The sequence below is a fragment of the Neoarius graeffei genome, chromosome 23 (genome assembly GCF_027579695.1).
Source record: "Neoarius graeffei isolate fNeoGra1 chromosome 23, fNeoGra1.pri, whole genome shotgun sequence".
NCBI classification, from domain to species: domain Eukaryota; kingdom Metazoa; phylum Chordata; class Actinopteri; order Siluriformes; family Ariidae; genus Neoarius; species Neoarius graeffei.
The window spans coordinates 46118443-46134107 of NC_083591.1; the positions used below are offsets into that span (position 1 = coordinate 46118443).

At 43.1% G+C, this 15665-nt stretch overlaps 1 protein-coding gene across 1 annotated transcript in view; it reads left to right on the plus strand.

The window, feature by feature from the left end:
- The window catches only part of LOC132871762 (protein APCDD1-like), a 28226-nt gene extending 12866 nt beyond the window's left edge, over positions 1 to 15360 (plus strand). Inside the window, exons 3-6 of the mRNA XM_060906249.1 lie at positions 1648 to 1858; positions 8691 to 9005; positions 13013 to 13334; positions 13812 to 15360. Coding sequence (XP_060762232.1) covers positions 1648 to 1858; positions 8691 to 9005; positions 13013 to 13334; positions 13812 to 14269 — 1306 coding nt within the window. The 3' untranslated portion in view covers positions 14270 to 15360. The remainder of the gene's footprint in view (positions 1 to 1647; positions 1859 to 8690; positions 9006 to 13012; positions 13335 to 13811) is intronic.
- Positions 15361 to 15665: the final 305 nt, after the last annotated feature.

The following is a 15665-nucleotide window of genomic DNA, read 5'->3' on the forward strand; positions in this document are numbered from 1 at the left end:
TCAGCTTTAAGGCAAAACACTACAGGAAGTAATGGATTTTGGTTGTCGATCATGTATATAAAACTAGAGTAGAAATACAAAAAAAAAAGTAACTATTTAAAAAAAAAAACAACTATATTCATAACCAAAAATCTTTCTATATGATCTGCTTTCATGAAATTTACACGTTGATGTTTATTCCTATCCTTAATGAAAAATATTTACAGATTACAATTACGGAAGTTTACAAAAATTGTCAGTTATCAGGTTAGAATTTATAATGAAAAATTGTGTATAATATTTTGATGAGTACATGCTGTTTTCTTGACTAAACAATAACGAAATAACAAATTTTCCAACAAACTTTCCAACAATCTTTAAAAGTCTTAACCCTCTTAAGAAATAATGTTTTTTTTCCCAAATCACTAACCTTATTTTACATTTTGAAAAATTTAAGAAAATAATAATAATAATAATAATAATAATAATAATCAGTTGAATTTATATAGCACCTTTCTCATACCCAAGGTCACTTCACCACCAAATATCAGGAATCGGTTGGCATTTAGATCACATCCAGCGTCTAACATCAAAGTGAAATTAAAATCTTAGGGTGACAAAGTCACATTTTTAAAATTGAGTCATTTTTGAACATAGATTTTTTTATTGTGCATTAATTGTGTATGTATAATATACACTACCGTTCAAAAGTTTGGGGTCACTTTGAAATTTCCTCATTTTTGAAAGAAAAGCATTGTTCTTTTCAATGAAGATCACTTTAAACTAATCAGAAATCCACGCTGACATTGCTAATGTGGTAAATGACTATTCTAGCTGCAAATGTCTGGTTTTTGGTGCAATATCTCCATAGGTGTATAGAGGCCCATTTCCAGCAACTCTCACTCCAGTGTTCTAATGGTACAATGTGTTTGCTCATTGCCTCAGAAGGCTAATGGATGATTAGAAAACCCTTTGTAGCGAGAATAACGTGTGGGTGGAGCACAGAGGACGGCAGGACAGAGATCAGGGTGAACAGAAGGCTTTATTGCCGTACTTTTCAGTCGGACAATTTAAATCAAGCATCAGAGAGACACACACACACGCGCTGTAGTCTCCTCTGGGGAAGCTCCCCTCCGCTCTCACTCTCCCTCCTTAAATAGGGAGCGGTTTACTGGGGGAAAACACACACAAAACACAGGTTAATTACCCTCAGGTGTAGCGATTCTGCCACTTACCTTCCCCGACTCCGCCCTCCTGTCACAGACTGGCGCTTGACCATGCCCCCGCTGCCACACCCTTGTACAATCATGTTAGCACAGCTGAAAACAGTTTAGCTCTTTAGAGAAGCTATAAAACTGACCTTCCTTTGAGCAGATTGAGTTTCTGGAGCATCACATTTGTGGGGTCGATTAAATGCTCAAAATGGCCAGAAAAATGTCTTGACTATATTTTCTATTCATTTTACAACTTATGGTGGTAAATAAAAGTGTGACTTTTCATGGAAAACACAAAATTGTCTGGGTGACCCCAAACTTTTGAACGGTAGCGTAATTGTGCATGAATATAATTTAATTGTGCATTATAATTTATATAATTGACTTGGTTATATCTTTCTTTCTAACCCTCCACACCTCATTTCCTCCTTTCATTTTCCGGTTGCTATGGCAGCTGCGAGGTACGTCCTGGCCCAGAATTCATCACCCGCCTCTACCACTTCCAACACAACCACACGTTTCAGGCTCACCAGTTCTACTACGCCGATAACCACTGCACGGTGCCCACCTACACGCTAGTGATCCAGGGCCGTGTGCACATGCGCCAGGCCTCATGGTTAATTCGCGGTGGCACAGAGGCTGACTACCACATCCACCACCTTCGGGTGAGACAGCATGACAGTACACTGTAATAAGAAAATCTATAACACCATCAATGATATGCTGTAGGCTACTTGTGTAGATGGGGGTTTTACAAAAATATTTCGAAATTGAAGTGTGTCCTTCATAAATATGACCGAGAATGGTGTATATTGTTGTTCAGACTAACTATATCACATGTTTGCCATTTTGCAGTGCTGTCCGAATGTATAGTGAGAATTATTACACCCACAATGCATCGTGAAAAGTAGTATACAACCAATGGTCACTAAATATAATCCATCATGCATTGCGGTCGCGCTGAAAGAAAAATGGCAGACGTATAGATTATCACAGTAGTTTGTTTTTCCTTATGACAATGGGCACGAGACAGATTTATAAGTTGTGGTGTGAAAATGGCAATAATATTGTAGTGTGTTTGGGTGAATGGACGGAGGAAGAAACGCATTATAAACAGACATTCAAGTCCAATTAAAAATAGTAAGAGAATAGAAGAAAGCTAAAATAGAATAAGACATAAAATACAAGAATAAAAGTGACAGTGCAGAGCGAGGAATTAATCAAAAGGCTCAAATTTGATTTAATAAAAAGCAGCGGCAAAGAAGAAAGTATCAGGCTTGATTTAAAAGAACTGAAAGATGCAGCAGACACAAAGTACTTTGTATTTATTAATGTGGGAAATACGCTCGGTATAATATGGATTTATCACAAAAGTACATGCATGTATTTATTATTTTGAAAACCCACCTGCCGACTGATCTGGCACGTTTTAATTGTGCGACAGTAAGGACGTAAAAAACAGCATGGCGGAGTAGTGTCCGAAAGTGTTTTCTTGTTGTTTTGGTTTTTTTTTTTTACATTTTACCAGTGAGCTCACTATATATTCCTCTATATAGCTAGAATTCCGTAGATAGTGAGTAGACAGTAGTGAATGAGTGAGTCATTTCGGACACAGCTTCAAAAAGTGAATACTTGCCTTGCTGTTTCAGGGTTTCATGGCATTTAATGTAAAGAAAATAACAAACAAAATGGAGACAACTTGGACCACTAGTGGATTTTCTTCTACCAAGTCCATTGTTTCAGATATTGGGACACTTTTCTCATTTCTACCATGTTTTGCTTACTCAGAACCAGGCAATTTGAAAGTAATAGATTATTTTATTTCGCTAACTTTCTCGTCCACATCACAACATTGCGTATGTGGAGTTGCTTCTATTGCTATAATTTACCCGTCTCTTATTCTTTCGAACCCTAGAAAGCTACAAGTTGCTTGTCATGTAGTTTGTCTATTATGAGCACATAGCCACTTCTGAATGTCTCATCTCATTATCTATAGCCGCTTTATCCTGTTCTACAGGGTCGCAGGCAAGCTGGAAGATGGCAATAATCGTACGGGCGAAAGGCGGGGTACACCCTGGACAAGTCGCCAGGTCATCACAGGGCTGACACATAGACACAGACAACCATTCACACTCACATTCACACCTACGGTCAATTTAGAGTCACCAGTTAACCTAACCTGCATGTCTTTGGACTGTGGGGGAAACCGGAGCACCCGGAGGAAACCCACGCGGACACGGGGAGAACATGCAAACTCCGCACAGAAAGGCCCTCGCCGGCCACGGGGCTCGAACCCAGGACCTTCTTGCTGTGAGGCGACAGCGCTAACCACTACACCACCGTGCTGCCACTTGTGAATGTGTACTGTCCATTTTTTGGTTCCAATAAGAAATGGTAGTAGCAAGAAAGAGGCACCGACGATCTCTGCTATTTCCTTCCAGGCTTTATTTTCTTCACAACGTCTCTATAAACTTTTAGTGAAACGTCATATATGACAGGATAAGGTGAAATCATGGTTAAGTTTTTTATTATACCCCTGCGCCAAGGGGGGGTTATACTGGTTTACCTCTGTCCGTCCGTACCGGTATCTCCGTATTTCCGTCCGTCTGAAACACCCTTTTTCTCAGCAACCACAAATCATAGCCACTTGGTACCAAACTTCAGCATGGGGTTCTATATCGTGTATACCATTTTCAGGTCTGTCGCACATCGACTTCCTGTTTACCAACTGAAATGTATTTATGAAACACATAGCGTGGATTTACAAAATTTTCGTAACATTTTTCTCAGCAACTACAAATCACAACTGCTTGATATTTGGTATCGAGCTTCAGCTTGGGGTTCTATACTGTGTGTGCTGTTTTCAGGTCTGTCGCACATCGACTTCCTGTTTACCAACTGAATGTATTTACGAAACATACTGTATAGCGTGGATTTTGAGACTATTTCAAAAAGCAAAATGCTACTTCAAAATGACAGTTTACCAGGATGCTATTTGAAATCCCTGGGGAGAGACACTGCTCTTTACTTACTTGTTTCGGGGTTCATTATTTGTTGAAGTCAACATTCATAATAGGCGTCCTGTTCCTTCGATTGCTTGCATTCTGAGAGAAGTGAGAGTGGGGACATACATAAGTGAGCAGGAGCTCACTTTGTTGATCTTGTCTTCCATGTTTTGAAGTCAGAGAGTAAGTGAGAACTAAAAGTTATGAGTGGGGAACTGGAGAAACGCCGGCCCACACACTTCATAGGATTGGTCTGAGGAATCGTATGAGCCAGTCATTTGAAATTGCCACTTTATTATATCCTATTGAATTAATTTCAAATATCACGTTTTGTAGCAACTTTGGTACTCAAAACTAATTCAAACGGTTAAAATCCATGTCAGTCAATTTAGCAATGTGATGCAATCTATTATTAGTCCCTTTCATGGTCCAGGGTACAGGTGGGAATTCTGAGCGATCACGATCTGAATCGCAGTTCTTCACATAGATTTAGTTGGAACACGTGATCACATGATTAGTTGTGCATATAGTTGCCTGGATACAAAGCCTGTTGATTCCTTTAACCTGTAACTCAAGGCTCAAAGCCCAACTCACAAACCTCTGCTAAACCCCTGTTTGCGTTCTGATTTTATTCTGAAAGTTCTGACCAAATGTGATTCATATCTCCACCGCTTTGAAGCTTCTTTCAGGATGTTGGTCTGCTTGGCACTATTCTTCGTTCACCATGCTGCCTTCTGTTTACAAAATAAGTTACACCTCCTAACATGCGTAGAGTGTCCACTGAGTGTCATCCAAATTGTGTCACAACCAATCATGCTTTTGCTTGGTTCATTATTTATTTTTTTATTGATGCGGTCTGGGGCGGCACGGTGGTGTAGTGGTCAGCGCTGTCGCCTCACAGCAAGAAGGTCCGGGTTCGAGCCCCGTGGCCGGCGAGGGCCTTTCTGTGCGGAGTTTGCATGTTCTCCCCGTGTCCGCGTGGGTTTCCTCCGGGTGCTCCGGTTTCCCCCACAGTCCAAAGACATGCAGGTTAGGTTAACTGGTGGCTCTAAATTGACCGTAGGTGTGAATGTGAGTGTGAATGGTTGTCTGTGTCTATGTGTCAGCCCTGTGATGACCTGGCGACTTGTCCAGGGTGTACCCCGCCTTTCGCCCGTAGTCAGCTGGGATAGGCTCCAGCTTGCCTGCGACCCTGTAGAACAGGATAAAGCGGCTAGAGATAATGAGATGAGATGATATAAGATCGTCAGATCGCCCACCCATAGTTCAGAGTTCATAAAGCGACTTCTGAAGTGGCTAATGGAATATTTAAGGGTTCTTCCAGAGGGAAACCTGAAGAATCCAGGAACGCTGGTGTGAATTTTGAACACCAGGACAGGGAAATACCCTGTTCCACCCATGGTCACTAAATGCCACAATACACAATCCTCCTCGGTCTTCTTTTCCTGCAAGTTATGACACGGAAGAATCCCAAAAGCTGTAATTCATGAACGGTCCACTCCACATACGATATGTCCGTCTCCGTTTGATCACAAAGCAATAAAGGTTTCCCGAATCAACATTTCAGCAACTTCAAATCAATATTAGGCCGAATCCCATTTCACCCCTTGGACCAACCCCTTGGCCCTTCCCCTCCATTTTGCGCGTTCATGTGAAGGGGTAGGGGTATCCCAATCCCAGTTAACGCAGAGGGGTAGGGGAAGGGGTAGGGCTTCTGTACCCCTCCAAACGGAGATTTTCCTGGAGCTGACTCCGAACGAAGGGGTTTGAGTGATTTCCCACAATGCCATGCGGATTTCAGCGAGATTTCATGCGGATTTCAGAAAGATGGCGGTTCCCGCGGCGAAAGATTGTCATAAATGTATTTTCTCCATTATTTACGTGTTTTAAGTTGTTATCCAGAGGAAACACGCCGCTTGATTCGCTTTCGAGCTGAGAATGAGCAGCGATTTCTGAAATCCAAGCTGCTGCTAAAAAGCTTTGGGAGTGAGTATTGTTTTCGGTTGCTTGACTGCGTACGTTTTGTTCTGTTATTCTCGCTTTTATTGTTTACATGAGTGTTCTGACACCTCATTCTGTCGGATGTGGTGCACGAAGCGCCAAAGATCTCCCATTCAGTGGTGTTAGTTAACAAATCACACCCTGCCAGCAGAGATTTCTGCCTCTGACTGTAGCGGCTGGTCGCAGCCAATGACGCGTCGCGTTTTGCTAACGTAAACGCTGACGGAGGTACGCGATGACGTATGCGATCGTTGAAGGGCTATCCCAATACGTAAGGGTTGAATTTCAAGCCCTATCCCTTGTAGCTCAGTTTCAAGGGGAAGGGCCAAGGGGAAGGCGGAGGGGAAGGCGGAGGGGAAGGGGTAGAAATTAGAATTGGGATTGGGCCTTAGTGTCCTCTGCTGATGATTTTCTGAATCAAGCCAAAAAGTTCGTCTACTCTGCTGGCGCCGCCATGACTGAAAATCACGTGATTGCATTCCTGATTGGCCAAAGCTCAAAACGGTGTTCGTGAACCTTACGCCTTAATTTCCAACCCTTCCATACCATGACACGGTGTGTTCTGAGCCTTTAGTCCCGTTTTTGTTACTCATTTTGACCATTCACGTTCAAAACATTGGTGCGTGCTTTCTTGCAGACGAATTCAACGTCACTCACCTTTCAACCAGTCAGCATGCAGCAGTGCATCATGTGACTTCCAAAATGGCAGCACCAGCAGAGTAGACTGGAAGTTTTCTTCTTAGTTGAAAAAAATTGACTGTTTGGATCAATATTATCGGCTTGAATCGAATAGCCTGTTGAGCTGAGTAATCTTTATTGACTCATGATCAAAATAAGGTTGGTAGACTGGCCATGGAGCTAGCAGTTTACGAAGTACATGACTTCTAACACGGTAACCCCCAGCTTTGGGATTTTTCCATGTCATAACTTGTAGAAAAAGAAGACTGAGGAGGATTGTGTATTGTGGCATGTAGCGACTGTGGTTCCCCCCCCACCCTGGATGATTTTCATTCTTCTGGATATTTATTTGCTTCCTAAGTTCCTTGTGGTTCCAGATCTATGCACACCCCATCCCTTCTTTATTACACCCATGGAATTACTCTATATGGCAATATATAGGATTTTCCTTCCATTGAGTGTAGCAAAGCCAATATTAAAGCATTAAAAACTGACCTCGTTTAAAGTAATTTATGCTTACTGTCATAGTTATGTTCCAATCTAAAATAGTAGTATGAGCCTTGATTTAGAACTATGATTAAATTTTGACTTGATCTCCTTCAGCTGTGTTTATGTTACAGGTTCATCCATCCATTATCTGTAGTTGCTTATCCTGTACAGGGTCGCAGGCAAGCTGGAGCCTATCCCAGCTGACTACGGGCGAAAGGCGGGGTACACCCTGGACAAGTCGCCAGGTCATCACAGGGCTGACACATAGACACAGACAACCATTCACACTCACATTCACACCTACGGTCAATTTAGAGTCACCAGTTAACCTAACCTGCATGTCTTTGGACTGTGGGGGAAACCGGAGCACCCGGAGGAAACCCACGCGGACACGGGGAGAACATGCAAACTCCGCACAGAAAGGCCCTCGTTGGCCATTGGGCTTGAACTTGGACCTTCTTGCTGTGAAGCGACAGTGCTAACCACTACGCCACCCCGGACTTATTAATAAATTCAAAATGTATATCACTCTTTCCATTGCAATTGTTGTTGGTCTAGTGGTTAAGGTGTTGGGTTAAGAATCAGAAGGGTCTGAGTTTGAGTCTCAGTTAAGTATGAAAATGGACATTTTTAAAAAATGCTAATTAGGTAGACAGACAGACAGACAAGAGGAAATACTAGGTAGGTGAAGACAAAGAGGAAGTGGATAGAAGAAAGAGAGACAAAAGAAGTGATGGAAAATCCCTTTTAAGTATCTTAGATAATCCAAAATTTTACCTGGGTTGGAAATTATGAACTTGGTTAAAAAAAAAAATTCACCTCAGTTGAAATTTGGCGGCACGGTGGTGTAGTGGTTCGCGCTGTCGCCTCACAGCAAGAAGGTCCGGGTTCGAGCCCCGTGGCCAGCGAGGGCCTTTCTGTGTGGAGTTTGCATGTTCTCCCCGTGGGTTTCCTCCGGGTGCTCCGGTTTCCCCAACAGTCCAAAGACATGCAGGTTAGGTTAACTGGTGACTCTAAATTGACCGTAGGTGTGAATGTGAGTGTGAATGGTTGTCTGTGTCTATGTGTCAGCCCTGTGATGACCTGGCGACTTGTCCAGGGTGTACCCCGCCTTTCGCCCGTAGTCAGCTGGGATAGGCTCCAGCTTGCCTGCGACCCTGTAGAACAGGATAAAGCGGCTACAGATAATGAGATGAGATGAGTTGAAATTTTTCGACCTGTAACATCTACCTGCCGGCCAATCAGTGTGCGAGTGTGTGGTCAAGGTTTATTGTGATGTGTACAGTATATGAGATGTAATGAGACTGCTGTACCTGTGATCCAGGTGGTGTGCCACTCTGTGAGCACGGCAAAGGAGCTGAGCAGGCGTTTGACACACAGCTGCGAGGGAATGAAAAGCACCTCCTTGGAGCCGAACATAAGTTATGAGCTCTGTAGCGAGGAAGGAAGCTGCAACTGCTCTCGTAGCCTGAACTTCGCCATGCATGAGCTACAGCTACTGCGTGTTGAAAAGCAATACCTGAACAGGAACATGGAGCAGCCCGTGGAGGAGCTCTTCCTAGGTGATATCGTGACTGAGCCGAGCCAGAGGATGAGCCACAGGCCGTCCAGCTATCAGCCGCCACTGCAGAACGCCAAGGTCAGTGCGTGTGCATATACATTTATGCACTTTTCCATGTGTGCATATAAAACTGTTGGAAGGCGATTTGAGAACTTCGTGACTTGACATGAGTTGAGGAGTGCAAGAAATGATTTTAATATTGTAAATCAGATTGAAATCATATGTATGTGTCTGTGTGCATGAGTGAAAGTGGAAAGTATGCCTTCCCCGGCTGTTAAGACAGAAATTGGAGGGAACAAGCAACCAGCTGTGTTTTTTGTATCATTTGTTCATTTAGCTTTGGATATCTAGACATCTCTCTCTCTCTCTCTCTCTCTCTCTCTCTCATATATATATATATAAGGAAGGAACTTTGCTTCAGATGAATCACTATGATCGCTCCAGGCCAGGCAGGACTTTTTTTTTTTTCTTTCCACTTTTAAGCATAGTTCCACGTCGACCACTTCAGTCTGTTTACCTCAATAAAATGAACCCACGACAAGATCAAAGTTCTCAATAAAACTTTCGAAACACTGGTTTTTGTTCACCACGCTCTGGCACTGCTCGTGCTATGTCAAACACTCAAAATAAATCGCCAGTGAAATTGCCCTGATTTGAGCTTTGATGAGCATTTTAGTCGGTTTACACTTTGGCTCATACTCCTAGTCCTTCACAATCGCTCACATTGTGTGTCTCTTTATGCCCTTAGACAAGTGTGTGCATTCCTGTCCAGCAGTTGTCTCATTTGGATACATGTCATAGTACAGGTCACATCATGCACTAGCCTGGCGTTAAACAGCTGTCTAAATAAACCAAGCCTTGTTTCAGATGATTTAGATGATTTAACGTTTTACAGATCAGCATAGGGTCGGTGTTCTTCTGAACAGGGTGGAACGGTGATCACATGTTCTATCCAACAACAAGCTTTGCAGTGTTAAGCTCCTCCAAGCAAGGACACGAAAGGCGAACTTTATCCTATCTCCCAGAGCAATCGACATGTGGTATTTGTAGAATTCGCGCGGCCGTATGAATTATTCCAGCAAACACATTCCAGGTCTGATTTCATGCATGCCTGGGGCAGTATTGGAAAGTTCTCCATTTCTCAGCCCCTCTGCCTTTGTCCACAAAACGAAAATAAAGGCCTCATTCAAGACTGGCCTTTTAGTTTACAGAATATAACGTCTTTCAAGTGGGATGGTTCAGAAACACGGCAAAGATCGTCATGAACGATCAGCCTGGCCTTGGGCACAAGAACTGTACAGGGAAAAAAAAAATTTTTTTAATATGTGGAAAACATTGTGCGTTTACGTTCCCACTTTTCCAAAAGCTCATAACATTTTTGTGTCTGGTTTAATTTCAGATTCGCTTCAATGACACAGAAAGCCCTCCTTACAGAAACGATGTCCATATAAATGCGTGCCATTAAAAACGGTTTCGCACAATCCGGCCACATGGATTTCCAAACGAGCTGCTCTAAAGACCGAGCCACAGGGGGGAAAAAAAAAAAACAACAACAACAACAATCGTAAATGAGCTCTGAAGCATGTGGCACTCATTTTCATTCTAATCAAGCCTAACGATTTGGTCTGCACTTTGATGCATTGTGACCGCATCATCCAAACATGGCAGAACCATGAATAAAAGACATTTAATTAACAACGCCGCCATCCACAGGAGAAGGAAAGATACTTCCTTTTTTTTTTTTTTTTTAAGATGTTTTATTGCTGTAATGACAATTCCAGCCATAAATCACAAATAGCAGCTCGTGCCCAGCTCCGGATCTGTTTTCAGAGGATTCAAAAGTGCCACTCTGCTCATTTGTGGTTATTGGGTGGATCAGAGCTGCATGGGTAAAGGCCAGGAGCAGTCAACTGTTTTCCTCTCGTTTCCCATTCCTCCGCCACTGCTTTCCATCCCAAACCAGTTTGAGCCGGTCTGCAAGTGGTGCCGATTGTTAATTGACTGGCACAAGTGTCTAAGTAAGCACACAAATTCGATGTTGGTGTTATCATGCTTTAATGGTGCAGAAAGTAACGTGAAAGGAAAATGTACGTCGTTTTTTCTCATGTGGTGTTTTTAACTACAGCAATCACAACTTCCAAATGACTTTGGTCAGTTTGGCTAAACGAGTGAGAAACTGGAGCCAGGCGGAGTGAGAGAGGAGGAGAGAGGAAGAGAGAGTGAGACGTGTTGTCAGATGTGTTGTATTGCTAAGCCTGAGGTTAGCCAGAAGATCAGGGATTCATCAACTGAAATCTTCATCAGCAGGATAGGGTGAACAGAACACATCTTGTCCACACATGCAGTCTGTCTTCTTTTCTTTTCTTTTCTTTTCTTTTCTTTGTCCCTGGGTTAAATATTTGCTTCACACACTGAAGGACTGGAGGAAAGAAAACATACACACCGTTTACTGCCACTGCATAAAATAAAAATATATTAAAACAATAAAAACAAAGAAAGAACGACACGTCAAGTTCTCTAAAAACTCGAGGCTGTTTTTCTTTTTCCAGACGGAACATATAATCCTTTGGACACATATCGGCATGGGTCTGTTCGACGCTGAAGCCTGTTTAAGCATTTGAACAAAACCTGACGATCCTGTTTCACAGCCCCTCTTTGCTAGTAAAGTCTAAACATGTGGCCCGTTTGGTTTGACCTTCACTTTGACACACACTGTTTCATATTTTTTTAATGTAAAAGCAAGAACGTAAAGTGTTCTTAATGTTTTCTCTATCCACCACATTCTTAGCATGTACAGGAGGAAACCTGGACTAGAACTGAAACATTTCCACATATTGATAACCCATTTGCAGTAAACTCGCTTGTAAAAGACATCTTGAATTCCACTGATGTTTCGAACGCTTTCTCGTCGAGGCGGCAACTCGTACGGTATAGCCGTAGCATTTGCGATATTTCTTTCCTACAGCAATAGACCCCTTTCACATGACGTCACCGCGCCGCGAGATTTTGTTAGGCGCCATATTGGAAGACCAAGTACATGCACTCACAATATAAAACAAAGTACGAGCGAGAGTAAAGTGACACGATGGCTGATAATTCGGGTTATGTGAGTACATTACCAGCTGCAGAAAGGGCACGGTATGTGGAGAAACTGGCTGTGATTGATGGGTTTGACCCATATGATAAGACTCGCGGCAAGGGAGAATGGAAACATAAGGAGGACCGGACACCAATTCTGCCATCTGTTTGCTACCCAGACATTGTAAACTATTTGTTGTTTACACCCAGTGCCTACACTCAGTGTTCGAACTATGCCGATATTTTCGGGGGGTCCCTTTTTTTCCCTTGGGGGGGGGGGGGGGGCGCTTGCGCTTGTCTCGGAGTGCGGATCTCCAAACACATGAGAAGCCTAATCTTACGCACATGTCACGCGGACTCCACACACGCATCGCGTCTGAAGTCATAACTCATGAGGGGAAATCGTGTCCGCATTGGCATGTTCAAAAAACAACCTCGCGTCAACAATGATACCACACGCAAGAAAAAAAAACAGTCAGGCTACTCAACAACCAACCTGGCAGCAGCGAGCAAGCCCCAAACCATCCTAAATTATTATTATTATTAAATTGTAGAAGTCTGGGAGGCTTGCTCCTCATCCAGTTATCAACTTGGGGCCAATTTAGCATGTTTTAAATCTGAATTTCTTGCGTTTGCTTACCTCAAAGTGTCCGCAGATCATGCACAGACTTATCCATTATATCCACAGTTTTTTGCCAAGTCTCACACAGGTTTCTTTCAAATCTACTGTTGGGCCAATAAATCATAAATAAAACAGCTCAGATTTGTTTGTTTAAGTCGTTTGCCACTCCACTTTATTCTCGTGGGTTCAGATACCGCTGCTGTTATTTCCCCCTAATCACGAGTTTGTTGGTCTTCCAAAATGACGCAGGGTCTGTTTACTTCCGGTTTCGGGTGACGTCAGTGAAAGGGGTCTATACAGGAGCCACCTGAACACTTTTTTTTTTTTTTTTGTAAAAAGCTTTCTCGGTTCTGATCTCTCTCTTCCTCCACCTTCTCACCTTCAGAGTCACGAACATAACTGCATCACGTGTCGGATCATCTCGCGCTCGGACGAGTTCCACCCTCCAATCCTGCTGCCGCGGCCCGAGCTCACTGTAGACCTGCACGGCCAGTGGGTTTCCCAGCGGTGCGAAGTTCGTCCGGACACGCTCTTCCTCACAAGGCATTTCATCTTCCATGATAACAACAACACATGGGAGGGTCACTATTACCACTACTCCGATCCCATCTGCAAGCACCCGACTTTCAGCATCTTTGCCAGAGGGAGGTACAGCCATGGCGTGCACTCCACACGTGTCATGGGGGGAACCGAGTTCGTGTTTAAGGGTAAGTGTGGGTACGTTTTTGTTAGCTTGCTGAATGATTTGAAAGTAGCCTTTTAGAGACATCAACACCTCCTGTTTTTTGACCAGATGCAGGGTTTTCAGGGATGGTTTCAGTGGCCCAGAGTAGACAGGGTAGCCTACAGAATAAAAACAGTCCATTACATTAATGGCATTGAGCAGACAGTCTTCTCCAGAGCGACGGACGGCATACCCAGAGCAGCCTGGGGAGCAGTTGGGGGTTAGGTGCCTTGCTCAAGGGCACTTCATCCATTCCTGTTGATCCAGGGAATCGAATCAGCAACCTTTCAGTCCTGAAATTGCTTCTCTAACCAATTAGGCCATAGCTTCCCCAGAGTCCAGAGTGGGAGGACCCAACAATCCTACTGATACTTCACAAGGAATTTGTATAAAATCTGGCCATCAGTGTATAAAATGAAATATGGAAAATAATAGCCTTGCTCTGTCTTTCTGGTTGTAGTGAACCACATGCGGGTGGTACCGATGGACCCAGGCACTACATCTCTCCTGAACATCTTTGACGGTAACAAATGTGGTGCTCAAGGCTCGTGGCAGATTGGTGTGGAGCAGGACGTGACGTTGACCAACGGCTGTGTGGCGCTGGGGATCCGCCTCCCGCACACCGAGTACGAGCTCTTTCGCATGGAGCAGGACTCTCACGGTCGCTACCTGCTCTACAACGGTCAGCGGCCCAGCGACGGCTCCAGCCCTGACCGGCCTGATAAACGTGCCACTTCCTACCAGACGCCGCTGGTGCAGTGCTCGACCAACAGCCAGAAGTCAGAGGTCAACTTTGGTCACCATACAAAACGGCAGCAAAAGTTGAAAAACAGCTGTTGCCCAGCTCACAAAAGCTACTTGATGGAAAGTGTGGTTCTTGTGGGATTAACCATGCTGATTATGCACTTCTTTGGTTGAAAGAACAACCCCAGAAGCTGAACTGGTATTTCTGTACATCTTTGTACATATTGACACAAGGAGGACCAGAGAAACGAAAGAACGCACTCTGGCCATGTGGGAACAAGTTTACTTGACGCACTTGGGCATTCTGCTCATTTTTCTGGTTTCTGGCCTACATCAAGGGTGGATTAAATGGAGATGGAGAAACGTATCGAGAGGCGGGACGTCTTTTTCTGCCTCTCCTGAAAAGAACTGAAACTGCTGCACCACAGTAACTGCACTTTAATAAAGCATGACTGGCAACTTGTATGGTTCCCATATTTAAAAAGTATTTGGTAACTCTTACGTTATGTTATGAGCTTCTTCAAAGAGGGTTTCCTGTTTATTTTCTCAACCTTTACTGTAGACATATATGCTAACAACGAGATTTTTCGATGGGTATGATGAGCATAAGGGTGTGTAAGTGCATTTAAAAGGACAGAACGAACCAATTCAGGGTCGGTTGTGTACGTAGATTGAAAGGAAATGACAGCATACCATATAGTCAGTGATAAACTCTCACAGGACGGTAAAGAATTAACATTTGTTTCCCATCCATGAAACAGGAAACTGTAAAGTTGTTACACGGTGTTCATGTTTAGTTTGGAGCAGAGCTGGAACAGGGCGGCAGAAGAGTGCCAGTTCTGATTTCCTGATGTCTGTATGCGTGCTGGAAGCTATCATTTTTGCTTACTGTGTTGGGTTATGGCACGAAGAATATTCCAAGCAACTGTAGCTTCGGATGTCCAACCAAAAAACTGATGTTTTTCACTGCAGCGGAAATGAAATAGCAATATTAATTTCCCCCACCGGGATGAATTGTGCTTGCGGAAAAAGCAAGCAGAGTAAGACATGATACTGTTTAAGACCGAGAGGTTATGAGGCATTAGAGATTTTTAATTTTCCCCCTTCGGATTTGTTTTGATACAGAGTACTATATTGTTACTAAAGCCTATGTAGATCCACAGCTGAACTACATGCATCATTACCTGTAAGTGCCTTAAAAAGACATTGTCCTAATAACTGGATTGTAAAATAAATAGAAATTAAACTATTTGAATGGGTTGTAATGTATGCAGTGGTGTTTTTTTTTTTTTTTATTTCTCATTAATCTACGTGGTAATAAATGTGCCTGGTGGTTGTCGGGTTACTAGTAGCCATACAAGGGCAAGTCAAAAAGTTCTAAGACAGATGTTATAATTTCAAAACGTGTGTGAAAGACATCTCCCAGAATTCTACAAAGAAGGAATTCTCTGATGGAAACACCACTTGCAGAAGTGTTTAGACTTAAATGGAGGATATGTAAAGAAATAGCTTTATTTTCATAAATAAAGATTTTCAATTTGTCTTAACTTTTTGACTTGCCCTTATATTA